This window comes from Lynx canadensis, chromosome A2, assembly GCF_007474595.2.
Source record: "Lynx canadensis isolate LIC74 chromosome A2, mLynCan4.pri.v2, whole genome shotgun sequence".
NCBI classification, from domain to species: Eukaryota; Metazoa; Chordata; class Mammalia; order Carnivora; family Felidae; genus Lynx; species Lynx canadensis.
This window is the reverse complement of record NC_044304.2, coordinates 36,297,863-36,316,262: the sequence shown is the minus strand read 5'-3', so window position 1 is coordinate 36,316,262 and position 18,400 is coordinate 36,297,863. Positions and strand designations below refer to the sequence as shown.

General features: G+C 41.2%; 1 protein-coding gene across 6 annotated transcripts in view; it reads left to right on the top strand.

Moving 5' to 3' along the window:
* Positions 1–18,400, top strand: part of FRMD4B (FERM domain containing 4B) — a 325,040-nt gene that overhangs the window by 238,261 nt on the left and 68,379 nt on the right. For all 6 annotated transcript variants that reach the window (XM_030307219.1, XM_030307220.1, XM_030307216.1 and 3 more), the window contains 2 exons: positions 15,102–15,158; positions 15,953–15,975. In XM_030307219.1, the coding sequence (XP_030163079.1) occupies positions 15,102–15,158; positions 15,953–15,975 (80 nt within the window). The remainder of the gene's footprint in view (positions 1–15,101; positions 15,159–15,952; positions 15,976–18,400) is intronic.

Here is an 18,400-nt window from a genome sequence, read left to right as displayed (position 1 = left end):
CATAGCGGTGCCATTTAGCATGAATTATCTTAAAACATTTAAACTCAGTATTCAGACTTTTGGTAAAACGTTATCTCAGAAATCAGATATAAGAAGACCATTACAGCTAAATTTGACTCAAAAATCACAAAAATAGTATGAGAAATGTTTGGACAGGGGAAAGAGGTGATAGATGGTCCGTTTGGCTGAAAATGCAATGTGTTAAAATGTAGGAATGAATGAAAAGACACTGTAAGAAGTTTTCTCGATTTATTCTAGAAATCAAATTTCTTCATGTTTCCTGCTTTTGAAAATGCTTAGGTTGACATTCTTGAAGGCACACATCTTGGATTTCAAAAGGAATATGGCAAAGAAACTTCTCAAAACAAATGTATCCACACCAGATCTCTCTCTCTCTCTCTCTCTCTCTGTCCATCTGTTTACCTCTCTGTCATCTTTTTTTAACCCATACTAGAGCCAGATGTATTTTGCCCCCTTGAAGTGTTACACATGCTTAGGAGGCTTTAGGAGGAGGTTTGAAGGGCTATCTTTATATTTTTCAGATAGAAGAAATTGAACAGAAGACTCCCATTTCATAATTAAGTAGGCCTAATACTGATGTGTTACAATATGGATTCATTAGGAAATAGACTAAGATATCCATTTCAGGTAAACCTCTTGAACTGGCCACAAACAGTTACACGTGTAATGTGTACTGTAAGAGTGCCATTTACTTCTCAGCTAAAGTCAGTATTTCACGAGTGTTAGACACCAACCAGGATGGTTCGCTCCTTAGAGAGACTGCCTGAAGTTTGGCCCAATGCACGACATGGGGAAGTGGGGAGAATGAGAAGAGAGGGTCCCAACTGGCTGGGTTTGAGTCCTGGCTCCTCCATTCACAGGTTGGGTGGCCTTGAGCAACAGTCTCTGCTCTCTTCCTCAGCTTCAGTCTCCCCACATTACCTCCTCATAGGGTTGTCATGACGATCCAGTGAATTAATACTTGTCAGCCTCTGGGAACAGATAATTAGGACTTCACTGTTTCTTGTTTTTGTTGTTGTGTTTGATAGTATTATTCCAAAATTCTGTTACAAGATGTTCTCATTTATAAGAAGTGGTTGAGCATAAAAAAACTCATAATTATGGCATAGAAGGAGAATGCTGGTGAAAATATTTTAAATGTGGCATGATCTGTTGGGAAAAAATAATAAATAATAACTAACCTAATCGGATAGATGTACAATAGTCCTGAAAATAAAAGTATCATTGTACATTTACTCATGCCAAAAAAAAAAATCTAGATAGGGTACTAACTTCAGCATAAAGTTATTTATTTTACTAACAGGCTTCTATATTAAAAGGCTTAATTTTAACATCACGACCACAACTTTCTCCTGATTCGTCCTTCCTTCTCTATCATCCTTCATTACCTTGTAAGCACCTTGCACTTTTTTTTTCTAAATATGACTAGTTTTTCATCTGAATACCCTACTGCTACAAATTCAAACTGTAATCAAAAATTGGTGCCAGGGTGCATTTAAGCAATTAGAATGCTGTAATTAAAGTCTGCTGTGTATGTAATCTTACAATGCACAAGAGTAAGTACAGAAGTAGAGAGCTTGGTTCTGAGGGTTTACTTAATGACAGTTATTCATCTGTTCTCCAATTGTCTCTCCTCATATTTATCAGATGTGGGTGCCTCAGAACCTCCATACTCATTAGCAGAGCCTGACCTATTTAGGCTCCCTGCCTTTCTTGCATCGCGTAACAATTTGATGGTAGATCACCACACCTAATTTTCAGGGCAGTCTCATAAACATTCACTCCCTTGCTTTGAGACTGTGTTGGTGTAAGTGTTTATACAAAGGGATCAGGTACTGCAGAATGGTGGAGCCAGTCTGTCATACTTAAGATGTGACTGACTCGTTCTGCCTGGGCTTAAAAAGAATAAAGAAAGCGAGTTTCAGGATCTCAGAATGGTGGGGGGAGGGGAGGGGAATAAAAATGAGAGTTGAGAGGACGAAGAATCATACCTCTGATGATATTTTTTGCAGCATTAACTGGTAGAGCACTGTCATTGAAAGGTGTAGGGCTTTTTTTTTTTGAGTATAGATTAATTCATTTAAAATATTTTTGAATGCCCACTGTGGTAGGCACTGTACAGGTGCTGGGTGTACAACTAAGCAAACAGATCTCTGCCTCTGGAGAGTGTGCGGTTTTGTATGATTAATAGCCATATTTCACAAATTGTGTGTATCTAATATCCAGTTCCCATTCAATTTTCTCTCATTGTCTCGGTAATGTTCTTTACATCTTTTGGGTTTTTTTCCCATTCTGATCCAGGATCACACATTGCATTTAGTGATTATGAGTCTGTAGTCTCTGTAATTGGGAACATATGGCCAGTCTTTCTCTGGCTTTTCTCAAACCAGTACTTTCGAAGGGTATAGTCCAGTTGCCTGGTAGAATGTCTCTCCATTTGTGATATATGGATTCTTCTAATTTGCTGGTTGTAAACCTGTATCATGTTGGACGGGTCTCACAGCCATCTAGGAACATGGTGAAAATACAGAGACCCACACCCTGTCCTATTTCATCCTATCTCACTTCAGTGAGCCTGAGCCTCTTTATTCTTTGTTAGCTCTCCAGGCAATTCTGCTACCCACCAAAAGTTGAGAGCCACTACTGTAACATAATTTCCCTGTGGCAGGAATACCAAGTAGGTGACATGTGTTCTCAGTGTATCTCACTAGGAGGCTCGCAATGTCAGTATACTTTGTTTTTTGTTTTTGTTTTTTTTTTTTATTTTTTTTTTAACGTTTATTTATTTTTGAGACAGAGAGTGACAGAGCATGAATGGGGAAGGGTCAGAGAGAGGGAGACACAGAATCTGAAACAGGCTCCAGGCTCTGAGCTGTCAGCACAGAGCCTGACATGGGGCTCGAACTCACGGACCGCGAGATCATGACCTGGGCCGAAGTCGGCCGCTTAACCGACTGAGCCACCCAGGCACCCCAGTATACTTTGTATTTGAGTAAGGTAGTATATACCAGTTTTCTCTTCCCCTTTGTGATTTGTCTGGAGTTGACACTTGACCGCTGTTTAAGCATCCTATTTCCCAATAGTATTTGAACCAATGGACTTGGCCTCCAGTGGTGGTCTTGCCTAAGTCAGTTCATGCTGTGGTGATTGTAAATGGTGATTCTCCAATTCTTTCAATTCGTTTGCAAAGAATAATTTTTCTTCTCCTCTGTCTCCAGCTGTTAATAATACTATTATGGGTTCCTTTTTAATTCAATGTATTATCTATTCTGCCATTCATTTTGATGATCAGAATATTACTATTGCTATAACCTTGGCGTTAGCCATTCTTCCTTTCTGTGGAGAAATGGTATTTAGAAATCAAGATCTGGGCGGGGCACCTGGATGGCTCAGTTGGTTAAGCATCTGACTTCAGCTCAGGTCATGACCTCATGGTTCGTGAGTTCAAGCCCCACCTGGGACTCTCTGCTGTCATCTCAGAGCCTGCTTCAGATCCTCTGTCCCTCGTCTCTCTGCTCCTCCCCTGCTCGCATGTGTTCTCTCTCTCAAAAATAAATAAACTTAAAAAAAAAAAAAAGAAATCAAGGCCTGGTTTCTATTTAAACTCGTTGGAACTTCACCCCAAGGAAAAAAAATGTGCTACCTGTATACCTAAAAACGAAATGTATTGCATGAACCATACCTGGGTTGATCCTTGAGAAAGTGTGGTCTGCCTAGTTTCCCTTCTTTCTCATTTCCGTATCTGTATATTCCTTTGATTATCCTTCCGCAAATGAACACTAATTCACATGCTGCAAAACTTTCTCTCTTTGCTCCTATCTACATTATGATCAAGTTTCTGAGAAGCGGTATGCCCAGATACTTTGATCATAATGCTTACATCTTTGAAACTGTGTCACACACCCACGAAAACACCTGTACTTGTTTGCTTTCTTTGTAATGCTTTTTTCCCTTATCCAAAACATTTTTCAAATTATTTTAAAATTTTTTTATTTATTTATTTTGAGAGCGAGAGCATAAGCAAGGAAGGGGCAGAGAGGGGGAGACAGAATCCCAAGCAGGCTCCACACCCCTAGCATGGAGCCCGATGCAGGGCTCAGACCCATGAACTGTGAGATCATGGCCTGGGCTGAAATCAAGAGTCAGATGCTCAACCAAATGAGCCACCCAGGTGCCCCCTTCCAAAGCGTTTTTATATCTTGTTTTTCTTTTTGTCCTCTAACTCCATGAAACATGTCAGACAGGCATTACTATTTTCCTTTTACGTTTCTAGAAAGTGAAGCCAGAAGAGCAAAAGCCTTCTTAATATCTAACACCAAGTGTGTTTGGTGTTTTAAGTTTGCATATCTAGTCCCTGACACCTAGTACTTAGTTTACCTTTCCCATAGCTGGTAAAGCCTGGGCTATGTTCTCATGGTTCTGAAACTCATTCTGAGTTGAAAATTAAGTCAAATCAACTATATAGTGGATCAAGAAACACAAGAAGCTTTACCTTTAAAGTAAATTTTTTTAATGTTTATTTAGTTTTGAGAGAGAGAGAGACAGAGACAGAGTGTGAGTAGGGGAGGGGCAGAGAGAGAGAGAGACACGGAATCCCAAGCAGGCTCCAGGCTCTGAGCTGGACCACAGAGCCTGACATGGGGCTCGAACCCACAAACTGTGAGATTGTGACCTTAGTTGGCCAAAGTTGGATCCTTAACCCTTTGAGCCACCCAGGTGCCCTGAAGCATTCCCTTTTTTTTTTTTTTTTAATGTTTTTATTTATTTTCGAGACAGAGACAGAGCACAAGCCGGGGAGGGGCAGAGAGAGGGAGGGACACAGAATCCGAAGCAGGCTCCAGGCTCTGAGCTGTCAGCACAGAGCCTGACGCGGGGCTTGAACTCACAGACTGTGACATCATGACCTGAGCTGAAGTCAGACGCTCAACCGACTGAGCCACCCAGGCGCCCCTCCCTTTTAAAGAAAGGAAAAGTAAAGGGGCGCCTGGGTGGCTCAGTCGGTTGAGCGGCCAACTTCAGCTCAGGTCATGATCTCACGGTCCGGTCCGTGAGTTGGAGCCCTGCATCCGGCTCTGTGCTGACAGCTCAGAGCCTGGAGCCTGTTTCAGATTCTGTGTCTCCCTCTCTCTCTGACCCTCCCCCGTTCATGCTCTGTCTCTCTCTGTCTCAAAAGTAAATAAACATTAAGAAAAAAGTTTTTTCTAAATGTATAAAAAAAAGGAAAGGTAAAGATACTCCCATCAACTTTTTACTTTACTACTCTTTTAGTTGATATTCTACAAATATTATGGAGCACCTGTTCTGTGCCAGGTAGTATTCTAGGTCCCGGAGATAAAGCTAGGACCAGATAGATAAAAACCCATGCCCTTAAGGATCTAAGATATGAGGCAGGGATAATAGTGGGTGGGAAGAAAAACCATCAAGAAAATAGATAAGGTGTGTAATGCATTAGAAACGTGCAAGTAGGATAACCAAATACAGTTGTTCAAGGTGCTCACTGCCCAACTCTGTGCCCGAAGTTGCCATGAGATCGTGGATCTAAGCAACTGAAGATGGAACTGCCACTAGGTAAGATGAGAAAGGCTTCTGGGAAGATCAGGAGTTCTGTTGGTTTCTCAGCTGTATATAGAAGTATAATATATGTACAGAAAAGTGCATGTAAGTGCAGCTCAACAGACTTTCAAAATTGAACACATCTGGGCGCCTGGGTGGCTCAGTCGGTTAAGCGTCTGACTTTGGCTCAGGTCACGATCTCACTGTCCGTGGGTTCGAGCCCCGCGTCGGGCTCTGGGCTGACTGCTCAGAGCCTGGAGCCTGTTTCAGATTCTGTGTCTCCCTCTCTCTCTGACCCTCCCCCGTTCATGCTCTGTCTCTCTCTGTCTCAAAAATAAATAAATGTTAAAAAATTAAAAAAAAAATTGAACACATCTGTGCAACTAGCATCAATATCAAGTAAACAGAATAGCACCACCAACTGAGAAGGCCCTCACATGTTCTCTTCCAGTCATTAATGCCTCCACTCCCATGACTTTTAATAGCATTTATTTGTTTTGGCTGACTTTATATTTTATATAACTGGAGTCATTCAAGGTGCCCTTTAATGTTTGGCCTAATTTGCTCAAATTAGGTTTGTGAGATTCATCCATATTGTAGTTTAGGCTAGCTTCACCCTTGCTGGGGAATAGTAGTCCATAGTATGAATATACCATAGTTCATTTGCTCGTTGAAGAGCATTTGAGTAGCCTGCAGTATTTAGTTATTACAAATAGCACTGCCATGAAGGTCCCAGTGCCTGTGGCTTAGTGGATTTATGTAAATATGTTAGATGTATACCGAGGAGCAGAATTCCTGACCCATAGTGTATATTTGTGTTAAGATTTGGTAGACCTTGGGGCTCCTGGGTGGCTCCGTTGGTTAAGCATCCAACTGTTGATTTCTGCTCAGGGCATGATCTCACGGTTCTTGAGTTCAAGCCCCATAGACTCTATGCGGACAGTGCAAAGCCTGCTTGGGATTCTCTCTCTCTCTCTCTCTCTCTCTCTCTCTCTCTCTCTCTCTCTGTCTCTCTCTCTGCCCCTCCCTTCCTCACTTGCTCTCTCTCTTCCAATATAAATAAATAAGCATAAAAAAAAAAAAAAAAACGGAGGCACCTGTGTGGCTCAGTTGGTTAAGCATCCGACTTTGGCTCACGTCATTATCTCACGGTTCATGGGTTCATGCCCTGCGTGGGGCTCTGTGCTGACAGCTCAGAGCCTGGAGCCTGCTTCAGATTCTGTGTCTCCTCTCTCTCTGCCCCTTCCCTGCTAATGCTCTGTCTCTCTCTCTCTCTCTCAAAAATGAGTAAACATTTTAAAAAATTTTAAAAAAAAGATTTGGTAGACCTTGCCAAAATGTTCGTCCCAGAACTAACTTATAATCTACCAACAGTGTATGAGAAGGTGTGTTAAAAAGAATGTCTACTTCATGCAGTGAAATCGGAGGTACCAAGTACATTGCAAAGAAGTGTACCAAAATAGTAGTTGAAAACAATTTCACTGCATGCCTACAAAATGAAAATAAATAAGCTAAAACTTGTTGGCATTAGAGGCTTTGGTGAAGAAATTTAATGGTACTCAAATACGCTAAAAATAATAATCCTATGGAATGATAATCAGGTAAATAATATAATGAAGAAAATGGCCCATTTATAAAGGAAAATATAAAATCCTGAGTAGTGGGGCAGCTGGATGGCTCAGCTGGGAGAGCATGCAACTCTCGGTCTCAGGTTTGACTTCAAGCCCCACACTGGGGATGGAGCCTACTTAAAATAATAAATGAAAATAGAAATCTTTTAAAAATAATTTTAAAGATACTGAGTATTAACCCTAACACTGAATGTGTATGATCTTTATGGTGTATCATAAAACTGTATGGTTACTGTATAACCATTTCAGTAATGACATACATGGTTCCAAAGAGGAAGGAAAATTATTATATATTTTTTTAAATTCATAAACATTCATTTAAAAAATGTTTCAAATAAGTGAAAGAGAATGTCAAAGATTATTATGGAAAATTAAAACCCTTAGATATTGAGATATGTAATAATGGAACACCAATTAAATGTTACAGAACTACACAAAAATTGAACAGTGTCCCAGAACAAAGTAGATTCCTATCGATATAATAATATTTAACAATGTAATAAGCAACACAGTGCATAATGCAGAGAGAAAAACACTGAGAGAATCTTTTTGGCTAGGCTTTATGAAAATGCTTTGTATTTGTCCTTCATAAAACGATCTCAACAACCCAATACATTCAATATTATCATCCCCCATTTTGTAGATGAGGAACTGAGTTTCAGAGAAGTAACTTGCTCAGGACCCCAAAGATTCTTTCAGTGAGGGTGATAGCCCCCACTCCAGTCTGACTTCGTAGGCCTGGAGAATAGATCGAAGAATACAATTTGTACCCAGTAGCTGAAACAAAGGGTTAACACTGGTAGCTCAAACAAAACATGAGTTCTCAAATAGGTAAGTGAACAAAGGGTCATTTCGCACATGAGCAATAGCAAATAATATGCAATTGCAAGAGAGATATTCAAGTTGATTAGTAATCAAAAAAAATTGCAAGTTTCAATGTTGCAGTATTGTTTTCTACTTTCCTAATTACCAAAAATAATTTTATTCATTTGGTGTGGCTTGTAAAACTATGTACATTTCCCTAAGCTGGAAACATTAGTAAGAATGTTTACTATCTTGATCTGGGTGATGGGTGCATGAGTGTATACACGTGTCAAAATTCATCAAGCTGTGCACTAAGATTTGTGCATGTTACTATATGTACCTCAATAAAAAAGAAAAAAAGCACATTACAGTACGTATGGCAGGTGATGAAATCAGAGTTGCCTGTGAGGAAATAAAAGTAGAAATAATTAGATCCTGCCAAGGTTAAGGTTGGTATAAAACATTTAGCATGGGTAGTATAAAGCGTTTAACCCACAAATTCGAAACTCAACTTCTCTTAAGAACCACAGCAAAGAGGAAGTTATGACCACTTGCGTAACTCACGGTGTCTTTAAGGTGGAAGCAGAGCAACTGCCCAGCGGAGCACAGTCACTACTGCTCCTAAAAATCAGACACTTCTCCCAGGGGTCCTGGTGAAGGACTGGTCTATGAGGTAATTAACAATGCCCTCAACAACACACCCAGAGTTATTAAAATACTGAGGTTCTGAGGGTTGCTTCTTCTATTGTTCCTCAACAGAAGCCGGTGGAGTAATGCCAAAACACAGTCACAAAAAAAGCAGTTCTACCTTGGGACAAAACTTATGGTTCCATTTTGTAAGTTTCTAACGGTTCTCGCTTAGTCCAGAGACCTCTGAGAGAATCTAGATCAGTGGTTCCCAGCTGGGGACCTTTGCCACCCAGGGGACATATGGAAAATGTTTGGAGACATTTTTGGTTGTCACAGCTTGGGGGGGCGGGGGTTGCTGCTGGAATCTAGCGGATAGAGGCCGGGGGCACTGCCTGATACCCTATGATGCACAGGATAGCCCCCACAAAAAAAACAATTAACTGAAAATGTCAGTTACGCCAAGGTTGCCAAGCTCTGGTCTCAAGGAACAAAATGGAAAATATACCAGAAACATTACTACTATGTATCATTGAGACCAGCTTCCAGACACATTACTTCTCACAACTAGCTTGGACAAAAAAGGACAAAGTGTTTGGTTCATTTACAAGGGGAATGTGGGGTGCAGATGTGGTAGTTATGGCCTGGTCTCCTAGGGGCACAGTAATCCCAAAAGACAGGAACTAGCCCCGGGGAGTATGCCTTTATGGTTCAGCAAGAACTGCCTTGTAAGATAGTAGGTAAGTGTTGAGTGTTGATGTGCACACCGCCCCCCGCAAACAGGCTAATAGTTGAAACCAGTGAGTCCAGAGCTCTAGAATTCTCTGATCTGTCAGGTTCCTCCTCCATGTAGATGTGTCTACAGAAGGAATTAAGAGGTTTCCAGGGAGCTATATCCGTTCACTCATTTGTGCACTTCTCACATCTATTCTTTGCACTCTGTTTGCTGGCTTAGTAGTAAATCAAAATGAGAGCATCTGAGCACCCAAGTCACTGTGTTTGCCAACTTTTGAGTTTTAACCAGACTTTGAAGTCTGGCTTGGCTGAGCAGTGGATGCAGTTGACTACCCATGTCCGGAAGTCCCTTTCTCTCTATCTGTGGGCATTGATTCCCTCTGGTTCACATCTTCCCAACTTTGTCTTGAGACGCAGCAAGACCCTTGGCCCTAATTTGGAAAATCCCTGGTTGTGGCTTTGGACCAGCTTCTGTCACTTGTCCGCAGAAAGATGATTGTGTTTGCATGTAAGCCAGTGGGGAAAGAAGTGGTTCTGAAAAGACTGTGATATTGGGACATCCTGCCCGGAAACAGGGATGGGTACCAGGCAGTCAAGACAAATAGATAGCCAGCACTCTGGGAAATTATGTCAGTTTTTTACAAACTTCTTATTTTAGAATCATTTCAAACTTACAGAAGAGCTGTAAGAATGGCACAAAAACGCAGTATGCCCATCAAACCAAATTCACCAGTTGTCAACATTTTGCTACGTGTGCTCTCTCTCCCCCTGCCCACGGATGTGTCCTTTTTTCTGAACCAGTTAAGAGTAAGTTATGCTCTTTATCCTTACATAATTCATTGTGTATTTCCTAAGATCAAAGCCACCCTTTATAGAACCCTGTTACAATGATCACATTTACAACATTTAACAATTGAATCTGGACTGTAGCCTAATGTACCCTCCAACTTTCCCAGGGGTGCCCTTTGTAACAACTTTTCCTCTTGACATGGGATGACACATTTCATTTGGTTGTTACGACTGCCTTGTCTCCTTTCCTTCGAAACAGTTCTTCAGCCTTTCTTTCGCATTGATCCTATTTACATTTTTGAAGGCTGTGGGACAGATATTTTATAGGATGTCCCTCAATTTGAGTTTGTCTCACGCTTCCTCGTGATTAGATCTAGTGATGTATTTTCGGCTGCAGTACCACCCAGTGGTGTGCTAGCCAGCTAGTACCTGCTGTAAGAGCCGATTCTCACATCTCTTCCCAGCAGCGTGTCCTGTGATGTCATATCGGTAGCTTGGTAGCTACTTCAAGCTACTATTGCTAGCTTGAAATCAGCTGTGGTGGGGGTATTTGCACCATGGAAATCCACAAATGCTACAACTGAGGGATCGTTCCCCCCCTTCCCCATTTCTGGCTGTGAAACATTTACATTTACCAGTACAGACATGTATATAAGTGACGTTATGTCCTTCTCAATGCATATCATCAGGAGGCCGGTCTGTACAGTTATTGGTAATGTCTCATCACTTCGTTAAGATTGTATCTGTCAGGTTTCTCCACTGAAAAGCTACCATTTTTCCCTCTTGTAATTAAATTTCCCCAATAGAGAGATGCTTCGTGATTATATAAATACCCTGTCCTGTTTCTCACCAAACTTTCACCCAATAGTTTTTGTTTATTGGAAACTGTTATCTGAACAATCAGCAGTATGATGACTGCAAGTGCTGATTTTCCATTCCTCTCGTTTCTCATATATTTATTTGTTGGTGTTCTTCAAGTTGCCTTTTTTAATAGACTTAACCCTAAAATAGCTAGATAATTAGTAATATACTTGGCAATAAGCTGGCTTCCCCCAACAGTTTGTCAAATAGTTCTAGATCCTAAGTATTTGTGAGCAAGTGATTCATGCCCATTGTTGTTGTGCAGAATAAGCTTCCATGAAGTATTACATCGATACAGATGAGTCTTCACAAGGAATTTTCCCATTCCTATTATGAGGCGTTTATGGTTAATGATAACTTACCACCCACCAGCAGTGGAGGTGGCATTTGGAGTCATTTTTCAGTCTTACCTGATTATAGTTTTTGCCAAAAGCCTACCTTTAGAAGATTCCTGGTGAGAGCTTTACGTTGGAGTCAGAAAGGTAACTAGTGGCCACGATGGACTCGAAAGAGCCTGGAGTCACCATCTGCTGTGGGGTTGGGTAGGACACTTCATGTCCCTGATTCTCAGTGCCATCATCTACAGAATAATAGGAGTCATATTTTCACTAAATGCTTTTTCAAGTTCTAAAACTTTCTTTTATTCTCTTCTCCTTGTGAATCAAAACGTATAGTTCTCATTTCATTAGCAAGATGTTTTGGTCAACTGAGCCAACAAGCCAAACACAAAATAAAATGTCCAACATGGATCCTGAACCTAGTGACCTAGAGACTGGATCCGTAAGCCAGCTAAATTAGCCATGAGGGTAGAACACCAAGACTTGATACTGTTTCGTATTACCCTTGTGCATTCAGCCACATCATCTGACTTACTTCTCTGCTCCTCTTTGTTTATCCCTGACAGTCATGGAAACCCACTGAAGGATCCCGTTACCTATCTCTTTGAGGAGATCCCTCTCCGATGTTAGCTTGCCCAGTACCTATAAGGTTACCTCTGTTACCATGGTTATAAGTAAAAGAAATCTTCCATCCCCGGGCAGACGGCAATTTCTAAAGAGCATTTTCACTTTATGCATGAAATTCTGGAGTTCTCTAGAAGTCTTAATTAAATTTCACCATATGAAATTGCTGAGAACCAGGCAGATAATATTAGTTTTGCTTGGTCTGTTGCTTGGTGAGCTCCATGCACAAGTTAAGTAACCTTGGCAATCAGTATTAGAACTCAAAATATGTTGCATTGTATTTCCAGAAGAGTGGTTAAGAGGAAGGTGAGGTAGGGGCTGAGGTATATAAAAGAATGTAAGGCTTAGGGTTGCCTGGGTGGCTCAGTCGGTTAAGTGTCTGTCTTTGGCTCAGGTCATAATCTCACGGTTGGTGGGTTCGTGCCCCGCGTCAGCTCTGTGCTGACAGCTCATAGCCTGGAGCCTGCTACGGATTCTGTGTCTCCCTGTCTCTCTGCCCCTCCCCCGCTCGCACTCTGTGTCTCTCTCTCTCAAAAGTAAATAAACACTTTAAAAAATTTTTTTAAAGATAAAAGAATGTAAGGCTTGGCCAAACCATGCATTCTCCTCTCTCCCAGGAACGAGATTTTGGTAGGCCCCACCCCTGCACCCCTCCGTCACCCTCCTGCATCAGAATTGTGTTGGGGCAACTAGTATGGGTGAATAAAAGTCCACAGGTGAGTTGCATATGTGCCTCCCCACTCTTCTGGAGCTGCCTGAGCCTGGTACTTCTCATGCTTCAGCTCCTCATTTGATCATTTTTAATATTTAATGACCCTTCTAAGGTAGAGAATTCTTTGGCAGCATTCTTAAGAGTTTCTGTCTGAGGCCTTTTTATCTGCTGAACTTCCATTTACGAAATTGAAAAGTTAGTGTCTAAAATATTGTTTGGATGACTCACCTAAGGTTCTGAAGAGGCAGAGGCGGTCATGGGGGGCCAGAGGAAGTTGGTCATGGTTTTCAATAAATTGTATTTAGCTTTTGTTATTTTAATGTCCAAAATAATCCAATTTTTTTCTCTTTTGTAAGATTTTAAGACAAACTGGACTGTAAATTCGGGCATGATTTCAAACTCAAAGATGGTTTTGAGCATTCCTCCCCCCTCCCCATTACCCCCCTCCCTTTGCATGAGTTTTTTCTTTTTTTTTTCTTTGAACATAAGGAATTTCAGCTTTCTAGAATTTAATCTCTATCAACACTCATCTCACCTGTTGGATTAGCTGCTTCATCATCTTTCACCAGGTTAGAAAACCACTGTCTCTCTAGACTGAAAGACAGAGGGCAATTGATGCTTACAACCAGCCTGACTTTTCTTTGATTTTGTAATCTGTTTCTAGAGATTATAAGCGAGCTTTGAATTCCAAGGCTCTGGACCTGTCAGCTTTTATTTATATATTTATTTAAAAATTTTTTTTTTCAACGTTTATTTATTTTTGGGACAGAGAGAGACAGAGCATGAACGGGGGAGGGGCAGAGAGAGAGGGAGACACAGAATCAGAAACAGGCTCCAGGCTCTGAGCCATCAGCCCAGAGCCCGACGCGGGGCTCGAAGTCACGGACCGCGAGATCGTGACCAGGCTGAAGTCGGACGCTTAACCGACTGCGCCACCCAGGCGCCCCACCTGTCAGCTTTTAAAGGAAAAACTTTAAAGTAAATCCATTTCCTCAGGTTTCAGAAGGGAAACTTAGATGTTACAGGATGAAAATAATTTGTTTTCATTTTGTAATATAAGGGAAACACAGATAATTATCACAGCTGACATTGTAATGCCCTAGGTTTTTGGTTTCTTTATTTTATGGCTTTTAGAAGAATGATTATTATTTGTTTTTGGTTTTTTTCCTTTTTTTTTTTTGAGAACCCCAATCAAATCACTTGGAAACGTGAGAGAAAAGCGTAATCCTTTCCAAAATCCTCAGTGAGCTAACTGCTCTGTAAACCTACCTAGTGTGCATTTACTTTAAAGCTACTTTTACTCACCATTAATGCTGTTGGTTTAACTAAAAAAACTCTGCAGCCCAAATTCAACGGGTAGAAGGGAGAAATAATGAGTTCGGGTTCATTTCTAGGCTCATGAGTTCTATGATCTCAAACAATATGCACTTTCAAGTACTAATTATGTAAGACTTAAGGTTATATGGAATGGTTTTAGTGTGTGTGAATGCCCACAAGCTAGCATATCACAATTTTTTAAAAAATAAAGATCCTTCTATACCACTCATCGACTCGTTGTTGCAATATATTACATGAGGCAATAATGGTGTTAATGTATATGGTCACATATTATTTATTAACAAAATAAATGAAGGCATGTGTGAGTATTATTGATAGAGGCAATATTCCCTCCACACACACTTATGCATCTCTATCAGGCTGCTGAAAAAGCATTCCTGTTTTCCAAAGTCCAGAATTCCTATATTTCTGGAGGGGGGGGGATCTTAAAGGATGAAAAAATAAAATAATGGGTAAAATAATAAATTAGAGTCATCAAACTTCAATATAAAGGAACAGAATTTTAGTCTTCTCTAAGTATTTGCTATAATCAATTCTTAAGGCTTTACATTTTATCTCTAAGTGTATGCGTGTTAATTCAATAATGTGTCATTGATGCAGTAGTGAATTTATATTTTTAGTAATAGTTGCATTGTGGGTATACCAAAATAACCATGCAGTGACACAGAGGGGGGAAAAAAAGATCTCAGGAAAACACCAAATGAATCTAAGAAAATCTTCAGAGCTTAACAATGAACTTGTAGGGATAAAAATTATTCGTTGGGAAGTTGTCTGAATTTTCAGCCTCAGAGTCATTTGTATTTCTTCCAGAATACTGCTCTCTGAAACAGACGCGCGCACGCACACACACACACACACACACACACACACACACACACACACACTTTGTGGCTTCCCCTGACCGCTGGATGCGTCCCTCCATGCCCCCCTCCCTTTGCCTTGCAATGGTATGATCTGCGTTTGATTGTAAACTGGAGGTGCCAAGCTGTGACAGCTTCCCCAACTCAACAGCCATTTGCTACAACCTAGGGCAGCCTTGTTCAGCGATACTTTTCTTTTCCCCAACAGGGGCAAATCGAAGCGGACAGCGAAACCATCTTCAAGTTAGCCGCACTTGTGTTGCAGGTAAGAATCAGCACACTGCCTCTTGCCCGCGCCTTTTTGTTTGCTGGTTTTTGCGAACCGCCTGCAACTCTGAAACTTTCGCATGGGCCAGTTGGCTGATAGATGTTTAAGCCAGCTGGTTGTTTGCCAATGAAAAACGTGAGCCACCGTTTTCTGTTTGAGCGTCACTTGCGCAGGCTATAGTGGGATGTCGCAAAGGAAAATGAAATTTAGACTGTTCTGAGGGAGAAGAATTAAGACTGTACTTCAGGAAAAGAGCCCTGGGTTACTTGGATTTGGGAAGCAGCAATTGTTAACAACAGCTGTAATTTTCATTTAAATTGAGTAACTTTCGCCTGCATTTTCTGGAGGCAGAGTGAAAGAGCCCCTTAATTCTTAAAGGCAGTAGTAGCTGAGAAATCCAACGTGTTCCATGCTTGTTTAAAAAGAGAAAACAAATAGCATGTGTTGATTTACCTACACCCTCGTTTAAAAAGTCTGCGTCCAGACTAAAAAGTGTGCTTCTCGGATAAACAAGCATGTATCACGTGATCTTAGAAACCTAAAAGAAGACCTAGTCATCTATGCTTTTTCAGATATACCTGTCTCTTCTGTTAAGAATAAGAAATATTTCATGGATACTAATGTTTTCTCACCAGTGCCACATTCTCCCTGGCCACAGAGAAAGCTTCCTCGTGCACATTCCTCCAAACAAAATTCAGGCACTCGAAGTGGGAAACGGGACCCAGAGTGAAATTCATTCGCTTAATCCACATACATACATATTGATCGTCTATCATTGTGTTTTATTTCAGGAAGCCAAAGGGGATTATACCAGGTAATGTTTCCTTTTCTGATATTACTATGCAAAATAACCCTAGCTGAACCGTAGCTGAATGCTGTTGCTTTAAATAACAATGGATGCAAACTCAAAAGAAAGTCGATCTCAGAGCAGGAGACTGAGATCTCTTCCCTCTTCAAATAGGGACCTATTCTTTCTGTGAATGAATCCAGCAATGAAGCTTTCTTACCATTTTTCAAGCCAGAGTGACAGTGAATTGTAAACAGAAGCCCTCCAAAGTTCTAGTTTCTGTTATCTGTTAGCAAGATGAAGAAATCTGCAAAAAGCTTTGGTAGGCTGTGCTTTTTTTAAACTTATAATAATCCTGTGTTGGACAAAAAAAAAAAAATCCTGTGTTGGAAGAGTTATAACACATGCACAAAAAGATAAACTCTATCAGCTGCTTAGTTAAGGGATTAATAGGGGCTTTCTTTTTGCAGCTGCCCTGAAGGGGCCTCACCCTTCATACACTTGACCTAACAGTTGTATTGTCGCCACCAGGACACTTACTGGTTCTAACTGCCTAGCTGGCCACCTCATCAGAGTATTTGTATTTGAATTCATGCTCTACCTGCTCCTTTCTGTCCTTTTCACACAGTAGCTGTAGTTGGAGAAGCAGAAACGGTTAAAGGCGAAAGCAGGGCCTCCAATTAGGAACAGACCACAGGCCAATGACCCATCGAAAGCCTCACCTCTTCCACGTTAATGTTCCACTCCTGGTAAACTTTACCCGTAGATTATTTACAGATCACCTAGTACTCGTTCCCAGCCAAGGTTTTGAATAGTATGCTCCTTAAGGGACTGCTTACCGAACAATGCCTTCCAAGCTTGAAAACCTCCAGTCACGGAGTACTCCTTCACCTCAGAACCTCCAAGTCTGCCTGTTCAGTTTGGGAAAATGACTGAGGAGTCCACTTAACAGGCCATGATCCGTTCACCACATTCGTTAACTTTGTTTTGCACCGTGTTACTTTTTTCTTTTTTTAATTTGTGTTCAAGTTAGGAAAAACGCTTTGAAAAAAAACAGGAAGACCTATAAATGCCAATTTTGTTTTTAATTAAAAGGAAATGTTGGGATATGAGGAGGATAAATTAGTTTCTAGATCCTTGACACGACGCTGCTGGGTTCTCCGCGCTTGGCTTTCTTGGAGAAGCCCTATTCCCTAGGAGGATCAGACATGTGAGGAATGTCAGTCATCATGTTAGGGGGTGAGTCTGAAGTTGATTGATAAATGAGGGCTTTAGGGCCAGAAGCTCACTCTGCAGTCTGTGAACTGCTAACCCTTCCTTCTCCATTTTCTGCCTGCCAGGCATGTGATGGACACTCTCTGAGCCTCATTTCCTCATCAGGAAGATGCTACCTGCCCCCTAGATTAGCAGCTGTAGATTGGGAGATCAAATGTATGTAAACATTGCCCAGGGCAGTTTCTGGCATGGAGTAAGCTCTCTGTACACTTTGGCTATTATTATCAATTATTCTAGTGTCATTATTGCCTTCCTCATTATCATCATCCTGTCCTGTCTCTTGGCAACCTGGGAAGAGACTTTTGGGACCAAGGTGGTTTTGAACAAGCTGAATCGCATATTAAGGGGAAGAACAGAAGAGACAGGCTGATGTCACAAACTTCCTTAGGGAAGATCTCTTGCCTAGGACTGAAAGTCCTTTGGTAGTAAGTCTAGACCTTTTAGCCCTAAGACTTCAAGGTTGGTGAGTTAGTTGCTCCAAGCCCGAACCAATCCTCCTTTTTAACTTTGCTCTGTGCCTGCTGGTTTCCTGAGTGATTACTAGGCTGATGAACTGGAGGACACTGTTCTGAACTTGTCTGACCCACACTGAGGAGTAGAAGGAATGGGAGACCGGTCACCAAGGAACTAGCAACATGACCCTAAGTGAGCCGCTTGTCCTTTCGGGGCCTCAGCATCCTCATCTGTAAATTGGGATTAATGAAAGTAGTGACTTGGCAGGATGGTTTTTGAGGAGATGAATGGTGTGGAACAACTTTGGAAGTACAGATTGTTTTGCAAGCAAGCATTAGTGATTGCTGACCAGGGTAAAGGAAAGAATAAGGTACTGTGAACTGTTGACATTGGGTTTATAATGAGGCAGAATTGTGATTCCTTGCTACCACCCACCCCCTCCCTGTGATGTGATTGTTCCTCCTCTGAGTGGAGAGACTATATTTTTCCTCCAAAGTTTTGTTATAAAACTAATTTAAGACAATCAGGCAAAATTAAGTACCTCAAAGCAATGTTACGTATTGGTTAAAGCAAAGACATAGAATCAGACAGACTTACTCAGATGCCAACGTCTACTACTTACTCCCTGTGTAATGTTGAGCAGGTTATTTAAAGTGCCCAGGCCTCAACTTCCTCCTCTGCACAATGGAACTTATATTCATAGTATACACCCTGTAGCATTGCT